The sequence below is a fragment of the Orycteropus afer genome, unplaced genomic scaffold (assembly GCF_000298275.1).
Source record: "Orycteropus afer afer isolate SDZICR_OR568_19922 unplaced genomic scaffold, OryAfe1.0 scaffold00112, whole genome shotgun sequence".
Classification (NCBI taxonomy): Eukaryota; Metazoa; Chordata; class Mammalia; order Tubulidentata; family Orycteropodidae; genus Orycteropus; species Orycteropus afer.
Window position 1 is genome coordinate 6,603,267 of NW_006921699.1, and position 19,742 is coordinate 6,623,008.

The following is a 19,742-nucleotide window of genomic DNA, read 5'->3' on the forward strand; positions in this document are numbered from 1 at the left end:
AGGAGAGACCCATCGTTGCATCTAGATGGCAGCTTGCTAGCTTTTAAGATCCCAGTCACTACTCGCCAAAGTAGGAGGTGGGACAATGTTTAGTATAGCATGTTATGCCAGTTGAGCTTGATGTCCACCACTCATAAGCTTTTAAGACCCTAGACATTACTCACCAAACTAGGATATAGTCATTCATCTTTAGGACTTTTGATGACACCTTTCTGAACATTTGCTGAATTCAAAAAATATTGTTAAACTCAAAACAAAAACCAAACTCACTGCCATTGACTCGATTCCAACTCATGGTGACCCCTTTGGGTTTCCGAGGCAGTAAATCTTTACGGAAGTAGATTGCCCAATCTTCTTGTGAAGTGGCTGGTGGGTTTGAAATGCCAGCCTTCTGGTGAAGCAGTCAAATGCCTTAGGCACTGCATCACCAGAACATTGTTAGTGTCCAATAAATATTTATTAAGTAAATCAACCAGGGAAGTTTTATTTCCCTTTAACCTTTTCTTGTTGTCTTCTGGACAAATTGCTAATCATCTCTTTCTTTTATCAACATACTTGAAACTGTTAACACTACATGCAATGTGACATAATTGGTTACATTTGAAACTTTAAAAGTAATAAGCAGACTAATAAACAGCTTATTATATAATCTGGATGATGTGCCACCATTCTTTGAAAGGCTATTTTAGCAGGCATACAAATGTTCCTTGAAGCCATCTACAGTCTTTATTCCTTGGGCTTTCATTATATGAATAAACATCCAGTGTAGTTCTAATAATATCAATAATTTGTTTACTCTCACCCACCAGGTGCCAATGAACTGGCTGTGCAGAAAGCAAAGGCAGAAATCACCAGGCTTATAAAAGAAGAACTGATCCGGCTGGTAAGTGAAAACCTCAAGGATTTGTTTTGTTTAAATAAATGTTTTATTTAAGTATGACAAAGTACAGAAAAGTACACCAGTCATAAATACAATAGCATGATGAATTTTCACAAAGTGTGTACATCATTGTAATCACTACCCAGATCAAGATGTCTAGATCATTACCAGCATTTCAGAAGTCCCCCTCATGTCCCTTTTCCTCATTATTCATCTCACCCAAATGTAACTATATCCTGTAGATTGAGGTAGATACTGGTTTGGCTGTTTGTGAACTTAACATACATGCTGAGTACTCCTCTGTGTCTATTTTCATCCACTGGAGATTAGTTTCAGGAGATTTATCCATGTTGTTACATGTAGCAGTAATTCATTCATTTTCATAGATGTATAGTATTTAGTTGTTTAAATATTTCACAGTTTACTTATCTATTTGACTTTGGGGTTATTCTGATTTTTGGTTTTTATGAGTAGCACTGCTGTGAACATTCTTATATGTCTCTGGTGCACAGTAGTATGCTTTTCTCTTAGGTAATTACCTTGTAATAGAATTGCTGATTATAGCGTATGTGTAGTTTAGCTTTAAATAGGTATTGCTAAACAGTTCTCCACTCCCACCAGCTATATATGAAAACTCCAGTTGCTTTACTTCTTTGCCAGCACATGATGAGTCTTTTTAAACTCAGCCAAGGACTTACTTTGATTGTAGAAAAAGTAACCCTTTATAGAGCATTTCCCAATGGAGACAGATTGTCTTTTGGCATTTGATGCTTGTAAACTCTCCCTACCATGTGCACCTTGGGATGAGGGCTTTCTGAAAAGTGTTGACCTTTTCTTTTCTCTATGAATATGTTTTTGAGGGCTTTTCTAAAAATTCCTTTTACATATCATTGTTTTGGAGAAATAAAAAATTTAAAATAGGGTATTCACAATGAGAAGGAAAAAGAAAACAGCTTTTAAATCAAGTGTTTAAAATTATTTGAACAAGATATGTTAGAAAAACTTGGGCTTTTGTGTAAGCCTCCACCATTAAGTCAGTTCAAAACATGATAATCAAGGAGCACGTATGTGAACAAAGAGAAATAGTTATTGAACAGTTCCTTTTTCCTCAGTACAATAATATTAACATTTTTGTTTTAAAATCTGATAGTTTTATGTTTTAAAGGAAATTATCTTAACAAGTATTTCTTATTTGGCTGTTTCTGACCATATAACTTACATTTTTTTTTTTTCCTATTGCAGCAAAATTCATACCAACCAACAAATAAAGGAAGATACAAAGTCTTATAAGCATCTGGAAAAAACTTTTTACCTGGGCTCATCTGTGATACACACATGGCAGTTGTCTGCAGTTTACAATATAGTGTAAATTAAGATTTTTAAAATTCTGTCATGCTGATTTTTTTAAATACAAGAAACCAGTATTTGCTAAAGAAATCTTCATTGAGTGAATACCCCCTCAAGTATCAAACTACATTAAAAGCAGGCCTGTTTTCATATGATCTGATCATCTTTAATATAAAACTTAAATATTAATAAGTACATTTTAAATATCTGGGTAATGTTCCAGAGGTTTAAAAACATTGAAATATTTGGGCTTTCCATTGGCTTTAATGCAGTACTCAAGTCACGAAGGGGCTATCCAGCTTATCTTCTTTTAAAGAAATTGTGATCATCTTCTGAGAAAGGCAAAATTCTCTGTCTAATTTTGTGTTGTCCTCTGGATCTTAAAACTTAACTTGACTCAGTGGAACAATATGAACTGGATTTAAGAATGTTATTATAATAGAATTTGTACAAAATGGGTTTAGAGTTTTTGTTTTCATTTTTATCATCATAAATCATCAATAGTTGGGTTACATTCAGTTTTTGTAAAATTAAAGATTTATAGTGTAAGAGTTTTTTGCATTTCTTTACATTGCAAATAGTTTTAGTATTTACTCCTTTTAGTTAGGTGTCCCTTGAAACTTCTGGCTCTATGTCTAGCAACTAACTTTTTAAATCTTCCTTAAAAAAAAACTGATTCGTAGCCTGAAAATAGTAAATATGATTCCTTTTTACTCTGAAAATGTTTGCTTATACATATGTACATATGCATGTACAAACACTATAATTACTTTTAATATGATTTTTCTTCAGGTTTATTCAATAGGCTGTGACTTCTCTTTCAGAATTTCAAGCATAATGCTTAAGTTTGGACTTAGACTTTAGCTTCTCTTGGTGAAATTTCGTTCACAAGGAATCATAAAGTGTAATACTGAGCCCTTCAATACGTTTTTTAAAGATTCTAATTTTAAGTTTTTATAATTGGATCACCTAACATTCTTTTAAGTATTCATGGTGTATTAGAATTTCATATTTTCATTTCCTGAAAATAGAGATTTTCCAGGAAGTACATGGATTATATTTCTTAAATTAAGAGACACAAAAACTTCTTTTTTATATTCTTGTTTCAAGTTCTTTAAAAAGAGAAAATCAAAGCATACTATAGCTGTTAAAGTGAATCATTTTCTTAATAGTATATTAAATGACTTAAGAGGCAAGGACTTTCCATCATTATTTCTTCAATATAAAACTATACCCTTGCTGAAAAACTAAAACATACTGGGAAAAATATGCTTGAATTCCTCACACATCCACTTACTTTAAGGAAAGAAAATAGACAAAACACTTGTAACCACAGAATCAAATAAACCATTTACTTTAAAATTCCAAGCATCTTAGGCTCCTGTTATCCCTCTAGTTTATTTATTTACTTATTTACATCACCCAGTAGTAATCTGTTTTTCTTTGATAGATTATGTTGTAGTGCCACATTGGTGACAATTGGTGCTCCCTTCAACCAACTGCATCACTTTGAGATTCTTAGTTTTACATCATTTTAGCATAACCTTTATGCTTGAATATCTAGTTGTGATTTTTTTTGTGTCATGCTGATCCTTTTTTAAAATTTGGATGATGTACAAACTTTAATTTGTTTTTTAATGCAGTATCAATATTTGTTTATGTTTCCTAAATTCCTTATAAAATAAAGTAGTCCAATCTGCATTTTCCTAAAATTATCTTTACTGAAATGTTTTTTGCTGTATCTGTTAATTTTATTTCCATTGGTAGACATATGAGAAAACTATTATATTCTGCATATTTTTATAAAAATATCTACCAACTTACTACCCAAAATATTACAGTTTTCTTTCCAAAAATATCTTCTTATAGAAGGGTCTTTGATGTTCTTTTTAGTTGATACAAGACAGACATAAGACCTATTATATATATTGGTCAAATAATAGGTTCAGGTGTGAGCTGGGGTTTTACCACACTTTTATAAAAGGAAGTTAGAATGAAAGGGTAATGACTAAGTTCTCACCAACTCTTTTTGGACACTTAATTATTTGGTATATTTCATGTCCTGCTGGCCTTGTTGACTTATATATTGTGTTCAACTGACAGTTCCTGTGCATCTGTGACCTGCTGATCTTTTGAGGAAGGGAGACTCTAAGGTGTTAGTTGAGGAGAACTAGCTCTTACATACCTAGGATTTTTAAACTCAGTTAAACCAGTTGTAGAGTCTGCTTCTAAATGATAAACCAGCATTTTAAAAATCACAAACTAGAAAGCAAACTCTCCAGAGTTAGAATTTAGCTGTGTCTAATCTCTTTTCACTATGGTGCCTTGCTTTGTCTTTCAAAACTGTCAGGTAAGATCTTTTAGTGATGGATTAACATTGTGTTTGTTGTTGTTGTTGTTATGTGCCATTTAGCTGACCCCTCCTTGGGTTTCCAAGGCAGTATCAGTACGGAAGTAGATTGCCCAACCTTCCTTCCAAGGAGTGGCTGGTGGGTTTGAACTACCAGCCTTCTGGTTAGCAGTCAAGTGCCTTAGGCACTATGCTACCAGAGTTCCTAACAATGTGTTTAGATAGGGCCTAAAATGAAATCTCGGGTAAAGAGCCAGATTTTGTTTATTAAAATGCACCATTGTGCTGTTTTATAGATCATGCCAAGTTCTTATAGCAAGCAAAGGTTCTGAGTGGTAACCTAATGTGGTCTTCCACTTACATCTGAGTCTAGCATTACCAGTTCTTCACATTAAAATATATATATAGAGAGAGAGAGTGATAAAATATGCATAACATAACAACACATACAAGACAGTGGCATTAATTACATTCATAGTGTTGTGCACCATGACCACTGTTTCCAGAAGTTTTTCATCACCCCAAATAGAAACTGAGTCCTGTTTAAGCAGTAAGTACTGTTTCCCCTCCCCTCAGTCCCTGGTAACCAGTAATAAACTTGTCTCTATACATCTGTGTATTCTAGATATTTCATGTAAGTAGGATCATACAACATTTGTCATTTGGTGTCAGACTTATTTTACTCAGCATGTTGTTTACTTACTATCTATGTGATGGTTAATTTTTTGTGCTACTTGGCTAGGCTGTGGGACCCAGTTGTTTGGTCAAACACTATTGTTGATGCTGTTATGAATTAGTTGTATGTGATTAAATCAGTTGGCCTTAAGTAAAGCAAGTTACCCTACATAATATGGGTAAGCCTCATGCAGTGGGTTAAAGGTCTTAACAGCAAAAAGAGTTTTCTCTAGGGTATATTCTGCCTCCAAACTCTTGCCAGAACTCTTCCGGTCTTCACTCTTGCTGTTGCCTGACCTATGGATTTTGGGACACAAAACTGCAGGAATCTGCTGAGCTACAGATTTTGGACTTGCTAGTCCCCCACAATTTCATGAGCTAAGTTTTTAAAATAAATCTTCCTATGTATTTATGTGTATATATATATATATATAGTGTGTGTGTGTGTGTGTGTGTGTATACATTGATGGCTCTGTTCCTCTGCAGAACCATGATTAAGAAAATTCATGTCATAGCATGTATCAGAACTTCATTTATCTTTATAATATATACTATATTCATATAAAGAGAATATATTATTATATCTCTGAATCATAATCTATTGTATATATATGCTCATTTTGTTTACCCATTTGTCTGTTAACACTTAGATTTTCTCCTTTTGGCTGTTGTGAGTAGTGCTGCAAGGAACAGTGGTATACAAGTATCTAAGGCCCTGCTTTCAGTTCTTTGGGGTGAATACTTAGGAATGGAGTTGTTAGGTTATAAGTGTTTTTGAAGAACTCCTAAAGTATTTTCCACATGGCTGTACCATTTACAGTCCTACCAGCATTGCATGAGGGTTCAGGTTTCTCCATATCCTTGCCAAGAGTTGTTATTTTCTGGTAGTAGCCATACTGTTGTTGTTGTTGTTGTTTGCCGTCGAGTCGGCCCCGACTCATAGCGACCCCTCCTTGGGTTTCCGAGGCAGTATCACTACGGAAGTAGGATTGCCCAACCTTCCTTCCGAGGAGTAGCCATACTAGTGGGAGTGAAATGATAACTAATGGTGGTAGTGATAAGGATTGAATTGTGTCCTCCAAAAAGTTAATGTTGAAGTCTTATCCCTACAACCTGTAAATATGCCCCTTTTGAGAAAAAGCAATCTTCTTTATGTTAATGAGGTCACATCAGAGTAGTTGTTGTTAGGTGCCGTGGAGTCGGCTCCGACTCATAGTGACCCTACATAAAACAGAACAGAACACTGCCCAGTCCCGTGCCAGCCTCACAGTCCTTGCTATACCTGAGTCCATTGTTGAAGCCACTATGTCAATCCATCTCGCTGAGGGCCTTTCCTCTTTTTTGCTGACCTTCTACTTTATCAACCATGATATCCTTCTTCAGGGAGTAGGGAAGATCCTAAATCCAGTCCCTTCTGAATGGTGTCTTATAAAAAGAGCAGAACAGGCACACAGCCACAGCAAACATAAGAGCAGACAGGTTGCAGCTAGTAGAAGGTGAAAGAGACAGAGAAGGATCTACTAGAGCTGACACCTTGAATTTGTTTTTCTAGCCTCCTTAACTGTAAGAAAATAAATTTCTGTTCTTTAAAGCCACTTACTTTTGGCATCTTTTGTTATGGCACTGCTAGGTCATTAAGACTGCTAGTTCTTCACATTTTGGTACATAGCTTTATAGAAATGTTGGAATCTACTGACATTTTCTTATGCCTTCTGTTTCTGCCTAAAAAGCCAGAGTTTATCTTTTAAAAATCCTTTGTGTGTATGTAAATATAAAGAGAGTGAATGAATATGTGTTGATGCATAGAGAGGTGTCATTCTGTTTATGTGTAACCATCAGAAAACTTTACAGAATAAAATCTCAATGTGATAGGGTGTTTAACTTGTAGTTAACAACATCTCCTTACACATACTTAATAAAATGTATGTTGTACCATTAGGCAAGTTCTATGGAGCTAAAAGCAGCTACTTTTCTCTTACTAGGTAAAGATTCCCTGATACTTTGCCAGTTGTAAATTTTTTAAGGTCTTTTTTCTTAACAACTTACCGTTTTACTCAAGCAGGGATCCAAGTAAAAATATAAGAAGTAGAAACAAATGTATTCCCTACAAAATTCCCACAGTATCTGTGTTCTCACCTTTATAGTACCTTGTGGATTAGCTGGTATGTATGTAGATATAAGTGTATACTGTTAAATCACATGACTGGTGAGGAATTTACTTTTGATTATTTTTCTTGACTTTGTTCTCTTCCAAATATGGCATCAATTTATTGGAGCTCATACTTTTGAAGTTCAGGCCTTTAAGAAGAAATTCTAACTTTGCATTAACCCTGTTCTTTTTGAGAGAGAGAAAAAAAAAAGTATGAAATCAAAAGGAAAGTTTAACCTATTTGGAGAACTAGAAGTCAAGATTACTCACAGATATTATTAGAATTAGTTTAAAAACTACCACTGCAGGATTAAAAAAAAATCCTAATCACTCTTGCTATATAGAAATATCTGCCCATGTTTTGAATATTAGTTTATTTTTGCAATTTAGCATATCGCTTAACAGATGTAAAGTGAAATTCAAATCATTTGGTGGTGGGCAAGCACTTTTTTCCACACCAAAACCATTTTATTTTAACTTGACACTTGGCACATCCCTTGCCATGGAGTCAAATTCCAACTCATAATGACCTTTTGTTGTTAATGTGCTATCGAGTCGGTCCCAACTCATAGCGACCCTTCCTTGTGTTTCTGAGGAGGTATCACTATGGAAGTAAATTGCCCAACCTTTCTTCGGAGGAGTGGCTAGTGGGTTTGAACCTCCAGCCTTCTGGTTAGCAGTCGAGTGCCTTAGGCACTATGCTACCAAAGCTCCTAATGACCTTTTAGGACAAAGTAGAACTGCCCCATAGAGTTCCAAGGCTGTAATCTTGGTGACACCTATTGTCACATATTTCTCCCGCGGGAGTAGCTGCTGCATTTGAACTCTCGACTTTTCAGTTAGTGGCTTAGTGTTTAACCACTGCACCACCAGGGCACCTTTGACACTTGGTAGTAGATGGATTTTTATTAGCCTTTCAACTCCAGGCACTTCATAGCTTTGGATATTAAGGTATCCTAAGCCTTTATTCTCAAAGTCCTGGGAGGCTCTTAGGTGCCTTGGCTCAGCCAATCCAAGGATCCTTGAATTCAGCATTTTCTCTCCATGCTTTTGCTTAAGAGAGTCTTTTGGGAATTGAAACTCCTAGAACAGTACTGTGGACCTTTTAGAATCTGTCCCATCAGCCCTGGTCCTGCCACAACTCAGTCATCTGATTTGGAAAGCTTGGCAGAAGGAGCAGGTGTGTGGATGTTTGGGAGTTTTCTTGAAGAGAGTACAAGAGTTCCTTTGTAACTTTTTACTGGGTCCATGCTGCTGTTAAAGTATACTGGGGTGGTAACGATTCTGTCATATACACTCAGGTTTGATGACAACTGATGACCTTCACTTGCTTTTGCTCTTGGATTTTGCCTATGATAAAGCAGTAGTCTCCAAAGTGTGGTGCATAATAATCATTGGAAAGCCAGAAGAAAATACAAGAGATTCTTTTTTAGTCTCAAATTTTTAAAAATCTTTTGTGTGTATGTTTTATAATATGTTATTTAAAAAAATAGCGTAACAGTGTTGTTAGGTACCATCAAGTCATCTCCAACCCATCACAACCCTGTGTGCAACAGAACAAAACACTGCCTGGTCCTGTACCACCCTCACAATCCTTGCTATACCTGAGCCCATCGTTGGAGCCACTGTTCCAGTCCATCTTGTCAAGGGCCTTCCTCTTTTTTGTTGACCCTCCACTTTACCCAGCATGATATTCTCCAAGGAATGGTCCCTTCTGACAACAAGACCAAAGTAGGTGAGACAAAGTCTGGCCATTCTCTTCCAAGGAGCATTCCGGCTGCACTTTTTCCAGTAGAGATTTGTTAGTTCTTTTGGCAGCCCATGGTACTTTCACTAGTCTTCATCAACAACACAGCTCAAAAGCATCAACTCTTCTTCGGTCTTCCTTATTCATCGTCCAGGTCTCACGTGCATAAGAGATGACTGAAAATACCATGGCTTGGTTTAGGGGCACTGTGGTAGTTATGTTTGTGTGTCAACTTGTCTGGGCCTGGTTGAGTGGCTGGGCAGCTGGTGCTAGTTATTTCCCATGATGAGACTGGGAATCAACTCCATGGTGGGATCTACCACAAGCAGCTGAGTAGCTGCCTTTGGGATGTGATCTGCTTCCTGTATATAAGGAGAAGCCTTGGGAATGGTCTCTAGCGTATGGTACACTTGGACCCTGCATGTAGCTGTGTCATTGCTCAGCAGCCTGCTATGCTTTGCCAACCTTGGGACTTACAATGGACTTAAGTTAATGGCCTGCCATGTGGTTTGGTAACATCAAGACTGTGTCTTTTTTACTTGTCAACCTTGGAGCTTCTCAGCCTCAGCAGCCAGCAGCTGTCTGAGTGAAGAACGCCTCTAGCTCCAGTGCTGGGAGCAAGAGGCAGAGCTGGACCCCAAGGTTGAGGGGCTTTTACCCAGCCCCTAGAGCCTGGCACTTTGAACTTGGACTTAAAGCCTCCAAATTGTGAAAATAAACTCCTGTTTGTAAAGGCCTTTGCATTTGTGTTATATGCTTGTCAGAGCGGCACTAGGTAACCAGAACAGGCACCTCAGTCTTGAAAGAGACATCTTTGCTCTTCAGCTCTTCAAAAAGGTCTTTGGTAGCAGATTGGCCCGGTGCAATATGTCATCTGATGTCTTGACTGCTGCTTCCATTAATGCTGATTGTGGAACCAAGTAATACGAAATCTTTGATGACATCAATCTTTTTCTCCATTTATTGCGATGCTGCTTATTTCATTAGTCCAGTTGTGAAGATTCTCATTTTCTTTATGTTGAGATGTAATCCATACTGCAGACTGTAGTCTTTAATCTTCACCAGTAAGTGCTTCAAATCATCCTCATTTTCAGCAAGCAAAGTTGTGTCATCTACATATCACAGGTTGTTAATGAGTCTTCCTCCCATCCTGATACTGTGTTGTTGTTCATATAGTCCAGCATCTCAGATTATTTGTTCATCATACAGATTGTGTAAGTGTGGTGAAAGGATACAACCCTGACACTCCCTTCCTGATTTTAATCTATGCAGTACTCCCTTGTTCTGCAAATGGTAAATGTTCAATAAATGTTAGCTAGTACCATTATCATTATAATGGGTGAGTAGGGAGTGGGTTTTCTTATGCTATCTAGCCTTTCAATGTTGTTATAAAGCACTATTAACAGTTATTGTTATTGCAGTGTAGTGAATTGCTTACTACAATTCTAGCTATCTTCCTCCGTTTTGTGATGTATTGTAAATCCTAGTCTCTATACTTGTTTAGGAGCTCTGATAGCATAGTGCCTAAGGCACTTGACTGCTCACCAGAAGGCTGGCGGTTCAAACCCACCAGCCACTCCTCGGAAGGAAGGTTGGGCAATCTACTTCTGTAGTGATACTGCCTCGGAAACCCAAGGAGGGGTCGCTATGAGTCGGGGCCGACTTGACAGCAGACAACAACAACAACAACATACTTGTTTAGGGTGGGATGTATCTTGAGTACTACCTTGCTGAAGAGAGTGACTCAAGTCACCACCCTTAGCTTCTTTGAGGGTATATGTGTGAATGTTCTGTGAAAGTTCTTTCTTGCTTCTGTCCTGCTGTTAATTCCTCATTATCTCACCCCTGGGCTTGAGACAACAGCCAGTCGTCTGACCTGCCAATTTGGGTTCAGCAGCCCCTGCAACCACATGAGGTGGGAGAATCCTCCAGACCTACCTACAGACTTGGGATTTGCCAGGCTCCTAGCTTCCACTATCACTGCGTGAGCCGTTTCCTTGGCAGTTTGTGAGTTCCGTGAGATGTTACAGTGAAATAGGAACCCTAAGGCAGGAGGGAGAGTACTGAGGAGAGGAAGAAGAGTTGATGTTAGAGATGATGGAGTGGTAGAGCAGTTGGAAAAGTTGGACATTTCAGACATCTTTAACTTCTGCCTCACAGGGACCAGCTTTGTGCTGATCTTTCTAAAACATTATTCCAGCAGCTATTGAGAAAATCTAGAAAATGAGATCCCTTTTTTCCTATGTAGAACTTTCAAATAAATGTATTTAAGAACACTTGTAGTCTCAGTTGTAAGGTTTTCAGAGACAGCTTCCAGGTGTAGACACATAGTCCTTTCATGGCCTGCCTTCCCTATATATACAATCACCATTTATTCTTCTAAAATCTTGTTAATGGTGACTTGTTGGTATAGTCTAGCTTACTCTGGACCAGGCTGAAACTGTTGGAGAAGGAATGAAAAACGTGAGATCAGGTGCAAAGTATATTTCAAGGTTGGACATTGTATTAGACTGGGTTCTCTAGAGAAACAAAAACCAGCAAAGCTTATATGAAAGAGAGAGAAATTTATCTTAGAAAAATGGCTCACAAACGTATAGAAACCAGCAAGTCCAAAGTCTCTGGAGGAAACGTCGGGCTGGAGGCAGCCTTAGCTTCCACAACCACAGGGGGCTGAGAAATTCAAGGCTGGCAGGCAGTACGCTGATTGTTGACTCCAGCGAAAGACGAATCCAAGATCTCCAGGCCGAGTGGTGGGCTGCTCACTCACGGAAGGTTGTAGTCAGCATAACAGAATCCCGATCCAAAGAAGAATGTCTCTCTTCCCAGGATGTCCCTAGATATCCTGGAAGCAGGTCACACCCCTAGGGAAACTCCCCTTGGCCAGATTGGCCACTCAGAACACAGTCATCCGATCCCATCGTGGGAACAACCACACAGAACTGGGGTCCAGCCAAGTTGACACACAGCTCCAACTATCACAGACATTTTTGGGGAGATGAGTCACACTTATATTTAAAGTGGGCCCTTGTTGCAAATGAAGTGATGATAATTGGCTATGCTCTTGAAAAAGCCTACGCTCAGCACTAATTGTACATTATACCTGTATCATGTTATATGTACTACAGCACCTCATCAAGATCAACCTGACACTTACCAGAAAATTCCAGACCTACTCTTTTCATTGCATTTAAGATTATATTCTCATTATAGCTGTCTTCACAAACATTAGGGACTGTCACACACCCAAGCCGTGTTTCCGAGTCCTCTCACCACCCAGAGTGACTCTTTAAAATCTATTAGTATGTCTACCCCACTTGAACATAAGCTTCCTGAGATCAGGGACCATGTCTGTCCTTCACTTAGTACCTAACCTTTGATATATATTTGTTTAATTGAATTGACTAAGTAACTTGTAAGTGGTCACACAGCTAGTAGCGGCAGACCTGGGACTAAAATTACATCTATCTTTATTCCAAAGCCTGTCTACTCAGTATCAGTGAATACTATATAGAAAAATAAAATGTGATATATGCATGCTATTTTAACTCTTCAATTTGGCCCACTCATACCAAGCGGTATTACCAGTATTTTCATTACTTGCACTCTGCTGTTGAAGGGATAGAGAAGAAGATGTTACTGACTTTCTCAATACACCATCTTTCTCCTGGCAGATGAGTATTTTGTTTATCTCTGGTAGATACTAGGGTAAAGTATTAGAGTAATTTAACCTTAAGAACAAGTAAGTGATGTGGCCTCAGCCATGTTCTATTTATCTAAATTGCTATTCTGTCTCTCTCTCCAGGACCTGAAGTAAAACATTCAATAAGTGTTGACACAGTCAGCTGGCTGTATCCTCCTGGTGTCAGGCTTCTAGAGTTTATTAGGTTGGCAAGTCACTACAAAAAAATTTAAAATAAGAAACTACAATGATATAAAGACACTGAAAACATTTGCTTAGGTTAATGGTCCCAAGATTTTTAAGCCTTAGACCTGTGTGCCTTAGACTGTTCTCATCAGATAAAGTATGGTGAGCCTACAGAAAGCTAAGGAAAAACTTCATAGCTGTCTTCACAAACATTAGGGAGTGTCACCCAACCGTGTTTCCAAGTCTTCTTACCACCCAGAGTGACTTTTTAAAAGTATCAAGTTAGTCACAGTTGTTATAATTAATCACAATAAAGTCTACCACCACCACCCTACCACCCATTGCTTTGGGAGTCTAGGGCTTTCCTCAGGTACAGAGAATGTTTGCTGCCTTGTTGTTGTTGTTATGTGCTGTCGAGTCGGCCCCGACTCATAGTGAGCCCCTCCTTGGGTTTCCGAGGCAGTATCACTACAGAAGTAGGATTGTCCAACCTTCCTTCCGAGGAGTGGCTGGTGGGTTTGAACCGCCAGCCTTCTGGTTAGCAGTCAAGTGCCTTAGGCACTATGCTACCAGAACTCCTGTTTGCTGCCTTAGGTTTTCTGAACTGCTGTCCACTCCCACCCCTTGCCTTTTTTTTTTTTAGTTACCTCAGCTGTTTCATTGCTTCTCTATGAAGTTAATGTCCTCCTTATCTCCAAAACATCAATGTGGCCTCCCCTTGCTCCCCTCCTCAATGTAATAACATCACAAGGCTGTGCCTAGACTATAGCAAACTTTTCTGAAGACTAGAATATCTCAAAGTAATTACAGTGTAATAAAACCAAAAATTGGCAGTCAGATTCTTAACTCCAGTGTGCATGTTTCTTAGAGCCTGCCATTCTGGCACTTTCTGTGAATCCTGTGCTGCATAGAGGGAGCCCAGTCCACAAGGTTAACCTTACTTCTTTCACCACCACAAGTTCAGGGCTCCCCAACACCACTCTTAGGTTCGATAATTGGCTAGAAGGACTTAGAGAACTCATTGGAAGCTGTTACAGTCATGGTTATGGTTTACAGTAGCTGAGGGATAGAGATTAAAATCAGCCAAGGGAAGAGGCACATAGGACGGAGTTCAGGAAATTTCCAAACATGGTATGTCCAATGGTTTTTTCCTTGTGGAGTCATGGACACTTATTTTCTCGGTAACGATGTGTGGTAATACGCATAGTATATTGCCAACTAGGGAAGCTTATCTGTGTCTAGAGTTTTTATTGGAGCAACATCATGTAGGCATGGTTGACTGCACATGACTGATCACTGTCTCATCTCCACCCTAAATCACACTATTGTTACTACCCAAAGCCCCCAGAAAAACACACACACCTATCAGGCATGTCATTCCAAGGCTTTAGAGATTACCTCTTAAAAGATTTTCCCTCTCTTTGGGAAAAAGTCTTTACTCCACACCTACCCTGCGATGTAGATGCCTCCTGTGATAGATAGGGTTTTCAATGGTTAATTTATTTTTTTGGAAAGAGATCGCCAAGCTCTTCTTCTGAGGCACCTCTAGGTGAACTTGAATCTCTAGTTTCAGTTAGCAGCTGAGTGTATTAAACATCTGCACTATTCAGGCACCTATATATATCATAGCACACACACCGCCCCCCCCCCCAAAAAAAAGGCTTTCCAGAGATTTACCCTCTGCAATTGAAGGTTCTGAACAGCAGCACCTGGTCAAAGAGGCAAGTGGGATCATATGACTGACCTTGTGCAATTTGAGAGAATAAGGATAAAAGGACCAGAGGATAGAAGTTAATAAGGGGTGATTGCTTCGAAATGAGGTCAAACCTTCTAGAAGTTAGAGATGGTCTGTGATAAGAGGAGTTGCCTATAGTGATAGTAAAAAATCAATTGTTTGGACAAAGTTGTAATGCCTAATGTGAATAGAGCTTATAGGTTTTGGTGGAGGGCAATTCCATCTGATCCACTGAATCCGTAACATGTCAACATACAGCATAAATGAACAGGTAAGTCAGCAGGGTGAGTCTGAAATGAGTCTTCTCTTCCCTGATCAAATCCCAATCAAATGGTGGTTTACCAACTGACTGGTGAGTGCTGTTTTTTCTCAGGTTAGCACCTATTTTAGTAAGCTAGTAAGTGTGCACTTCAGGTTAGTCGCTAGGTCTACCCCCTTAAGAGAGATGGCTGAAGATTGCCCACTGACATTTCCTAGCTCAGGCTGCTTCTGTGAAAGCTTTCTTTCCAGAATAATGTGACGTTTCAGACCCGTTTCTGACTTTTCCTGGAGCCATTTGGTAGGTGTCGATGGCTGTACGAATGCAAATGTACTTGCTATTCTCTCCCTCCATGGCTGCCTCAACTTCTGCTGCACCTATGCATTCCCAGCACCTTTAAATACAGCTCAAACTCAAATCCTCTACAGTTATTTCCCTCAACTTTAAGGATAAGCACCATAATAAGTATTTATTCTTAATGAATTTTTTTTTTTGGTAGCAATTGGCAGATTTTAATACTCAAGAAAAATTAAGTCCATCATACACATTAAAAAAATACAGGAAATTTCATGCAACCATAGGGTTTCCAATTCAGCCTTTATGGTAATTTTAGAATAACACAAATACAGTACATTTTGCAGTTCCTACAACATTTTATATTATGATTTATACAGCTCTTCATATTTTATATTCTACCTTGTTTACCTGATTAACATTTACACCTATGAATTCTTAAAAGTTTTATTTGAGTATCTATTTGGTTATATTTGAGAATAATATACCAAAAACTTGGATTCACTTAAAAATCCTTTATATAAAGTTTTAAACATTTGTTACTGTTAAGTGCCCTTGAGTCAATTTTTTACTCATAGACACCCCCTGTGGTAGAGTTGAACTGCCATTGGATTTTCTAAGGTATTATTTTCATGGGAGCAGATTGCCAGTTTATTTCTCCCGTGGAGCTGCTGAATGGGTTCGAATTGCCAGCCTTCAGTTAGCAGTGAAGTACTTAATCTTTGCACTACCATAATGAATCTCTAAATACTGATGCATACTTTAAATAAAACTATTAGTTCATTTAACATCACATTTCTACAAGGAAGACGTTGTGTTTATTTCACAATACAGAAACTGTTCTGGAAAGTGGAATGACTTGCCCAAGTTACCATAGGTGGCAAGTACCAGAAGGGTTGCAAGTAACAGGAAGGCATTCAAATCCAGGAATGTTTGACTTAGAGTCATGTGTCACTTAATGTCCATGATACGTTCTGTGAAATAGGATGTTGTATGATTTGGATGTTGTGCGAATACCGTATCATAGTCTGGTCCTGCTTTTTCTTTAAGCATCTCAGATAAGCTTCGTGCTTTAGCAGTGATTGTCAGTGCTGAGAGGGATTCATTTTTGCTTGGTCCTCAGTCCACATCATTAGCAATTTCTCCATATCTGTTGTAGGTCTCTTGTATTTTTGTTAGCCTTTTAGCTTTCAGTGGAGTAAGTCCTTTAACAGCTTGGAGAATTAATTTTGTTTTTGAGGATCGTCATGATCGTCTAAATTGGAAGCAACAGTGTTCACTCCTTTTCCACTTTCATGTTTTAATAACCCGACTCGACGGCAAATAACAACAACAGTTTCATTTCTAAATCAGTATTTCTCCTTTGCCTCTTGCTGCTGCTGTTACTAGCACTGGTTTTGCTGCATTTGGGAGCCATAATGCACTCACTTAAGGGTAATATTTTCAAAAGAAAATTAAACAGAGAGAATGCTTGTGGTGCAGTGAATTTACTTGGTAAGGCTTTTCTAGCCATTGTCTTTGTGAGTCAAACCAAATTACTGGGTGGTGGTGGTGGTTATTATGTGCCGTCGAGTGGGACCCAACTCATAGCAACCCCTCCTTGGGTTTTCAAGGCAGTATCACTACGGAAAGATTGCTCCATCTTCCTTCCGAGGAGTTACTGGTGGGTTGGAACCACCAGCCCTCTGGTTAGCACTCCAATGCTTTAGGCACTATGCTACCAGAGCTCCTGATTACTGGGTGGGACTATGCAAATAAGGTGTATGGAACTCTTAACTAGAAGATTTGTTTTGATATGCTGCTGGGCTTAAAATGAGCCCTCCTAAAAGAAGAAGAGGGGATCTCACTGCCATCAGGAGAAGATCTGTAGATGGAGTGGCATGTGTCCTAGGATCCGAGATCCCTGCGCTGGACCTCCTTTGGCAGAGATGACAGGGCAAGACAACAGGCTGAGGAACCGAGAGGCATGAGACAACGGTGGGCTTGGTGGCCCACAGAGCAAGAAAGCTGAGTGCCTTTGGGGCAGGAGGCATGCTGGCAGAGTAGGGTGCACCTGGGTTTACCTATCCAAAAAAACCAAAACTCACTGCCATCAAGTAGTTTCCAACTCATAGCCACCCCTCCTTGGGTTTCCGAGGCAGTATCACTATGGAAGTAGATTGCCCAACCTTCCTTCTGAGGAGTGGCTGGTGGGTTTGAACCACCAGCCTTCTGGTTAGCAGTCAAATGCCTTAGGCACTACACAGAGCTAAAAGAGCTTTGTATCACTTGCCCAAGCAGGGCAGAGGCCAGGCAGAGACGGGGTCGGAGGGGCATGCCTGAAGGCATAGCAGCGGGAACACTATCCTGATAGAAGAATTGTATCCTGAGAGTGTTCCTGAACCTGAGTCGTAGCCTGTTACTTCCCTAATAAATCCCATAATCTTGAGTATTGTCTCTCTCAGTTCTGTATGGCCACTGCAATGAATTACCTAACCCAGGAAAGTAGTAGGGGCTCTGGTGGTGTAGTGCCTAAGGCATTTGACTGCTAACCAGAAAGCTGGTGGTTCAAACCCCCCAGCCACTCAGAAGGAAGGTTGGGCAATCTACTATTGTAGTGATACCGCCTCGGAAACCCAAGGAGGGGTCGCTATGAGTCGGATCTGGCTCAACAGCAGTGGTTTTTTTTTTTTTTTTTTTTGCACAGTAGTAGTGAGTGCCATGGGAGGGATATCTGGTGTTAGAGTTGGTTAAAAAAAAAAAAAAAGGCTGGAGGGTGGTGGCATGTATGGCCTCATAGGAATAAGCCTTGGGCTGCTGTATGACTGTCAAGACATATGTATTATAGGTTATATGTGTTCTGTACCATTATATGCCAGGCAGTGCAATTTGAATACAAAAGACATGGGATACATGTGTTTCATGTGGGAAGCTGTTGGATTTGCTACATTACATTTTCTGATTGGGATCTCTGAACTGTACTAAAACCTTCCAGGACCACAGACATGTGGTCAGATATTGCTCAAACAGACTTACTCAATCCATGACTATACTTCTATTACTCTGGCTCCTCTGTTGGGCCTACAAATCATTTGATTCTGTTCGTATGAAACTTTGTTTAAGTAGTTTTTTGTACAAATGCTGTTTCAGACAATCTAAAGTTTAGAGTTAAGGAGTCAGGACATGATCTAGAGTAGTCATGCTGTGCATTCTTGAATTCCACTTCAAAAGTGAAAAAGCAACTTTGCCTAGAGAAAGCCTGTCTTTAAAAGGGTTTTTGTTTTGTTTTGTTTTGTAAGCTATTTTCTTAATATGCCCTCAAATATGTGTTCACATTTTAACTGTTTCCTATATGGGTATTTTCCCTTTATATATAAATAATACCAGTATGATCAGTCCTTTTTCCTAGTATTCAGTATAGGTAATTCATTCACATGGTGTTTAGAATCATGTTAAGAAACCCTGCCTGCCAGAAAAATCAATGGGCTTGCCTTGTTTTACGTACTGTATTTGGTTTCCCTCCTGGCATGTGTGTGCACTTAGAAAAGTTGCTCTGTTTTATTCTACTGACATGGCAGTTCCCAGACAAGGGCTGTGCATACTGTAGGACTCAGTGCTGTGAATTGTAGCCTCCAGCATCTAGCTTCTAGCCCCTGCCTCATGAAGTGTTGTCTTCTAAGGAGCTCTGGTAGTTAGTGCCTAAGGCACCTGACTGCTAACCAGAAGACTGGCAGTTCAAACCCACCACTCCTCAGAAGGAAGTTTGGGCAATCTACTTCTATAGTGATACTGCCTTGGAAACTCAAGGAGGGGTCACTATGAGTCAGGTCTAACTCGAGGGCACATAACAACAACAGCCCTAAATATTGATCCTGTCAGTGTGGCTTCCAGGAAGGACTGGACTGGGGAAACTAATCTGGTCTGCTAATATGCTGGCTGGTATGCCAGAAATCTCAAATACATAAAAGGGAACTAGTAAGCAAAACATTTTTGTCTCATCCATTCCTGTGATGGTAGAATGAAGAAAACAGCGAAACTAGGGAAGTTATGTAGGTGAAAATGTAAAGAAAAAAAAAATAGGGTATCGCAGAAATAGAGGCTTTTCATTATCACGTGATTCCAGGCCTAAGGGTCCCAACACCCTCATTATTTGCACTCCACCCGTCTATAAGTAACTCATAGATGGAGGCTGGATCACCTAACACAATCATGTATTAAATAAATCGTTTTGCCAACAGAAATTAAAACAGTTTCTAGGAGACTGCTGGCTTCAAATCTTAAGTCTACCACTTAGTAGTTCTGTAATCTGAGAAAGGGGTCAATAGGAGTTCTGACATCGAAAAACAGAAGAAAATCAATCTACGTAGGGAAATTACCAATTCTCTTTTTGGAGGTTTGCTCCCACCAAGATGCTGCGGGCTGCACCAGAACCTTAGCCGCTCAGACCCAAAGCCCACCTACC

The 19,742-nt window shown here is 39.2% G+C and overlaps 1 protein-coding gene across 1 annotated transcript in view; it reads left to right on the forward strand.

Annotated features, from left to right (window-relative positions):
* The window catches only part of DDX46 (DEAD-box helicase 46), a 111,851-nt gene extending 109,681 nt beyond the window's left edge, over positions 1-2,170 (forward strand). Inside the window, exons 22-23 of the mRNA XM_007943770.2 lie at positions 810-883; positions 2,123-2,170. Coding sequence (XP_007941961.1) covers positions 810-883; positions 2,123-2,170 — 122 coding nt within the window. The remainder of the gene's footprint in view (positions 1-809; positions 884-2,122) is intronic.
* The last annotated feature ends 17,572 nt before the right edge of the window (positions 2,171-19,742 follow it).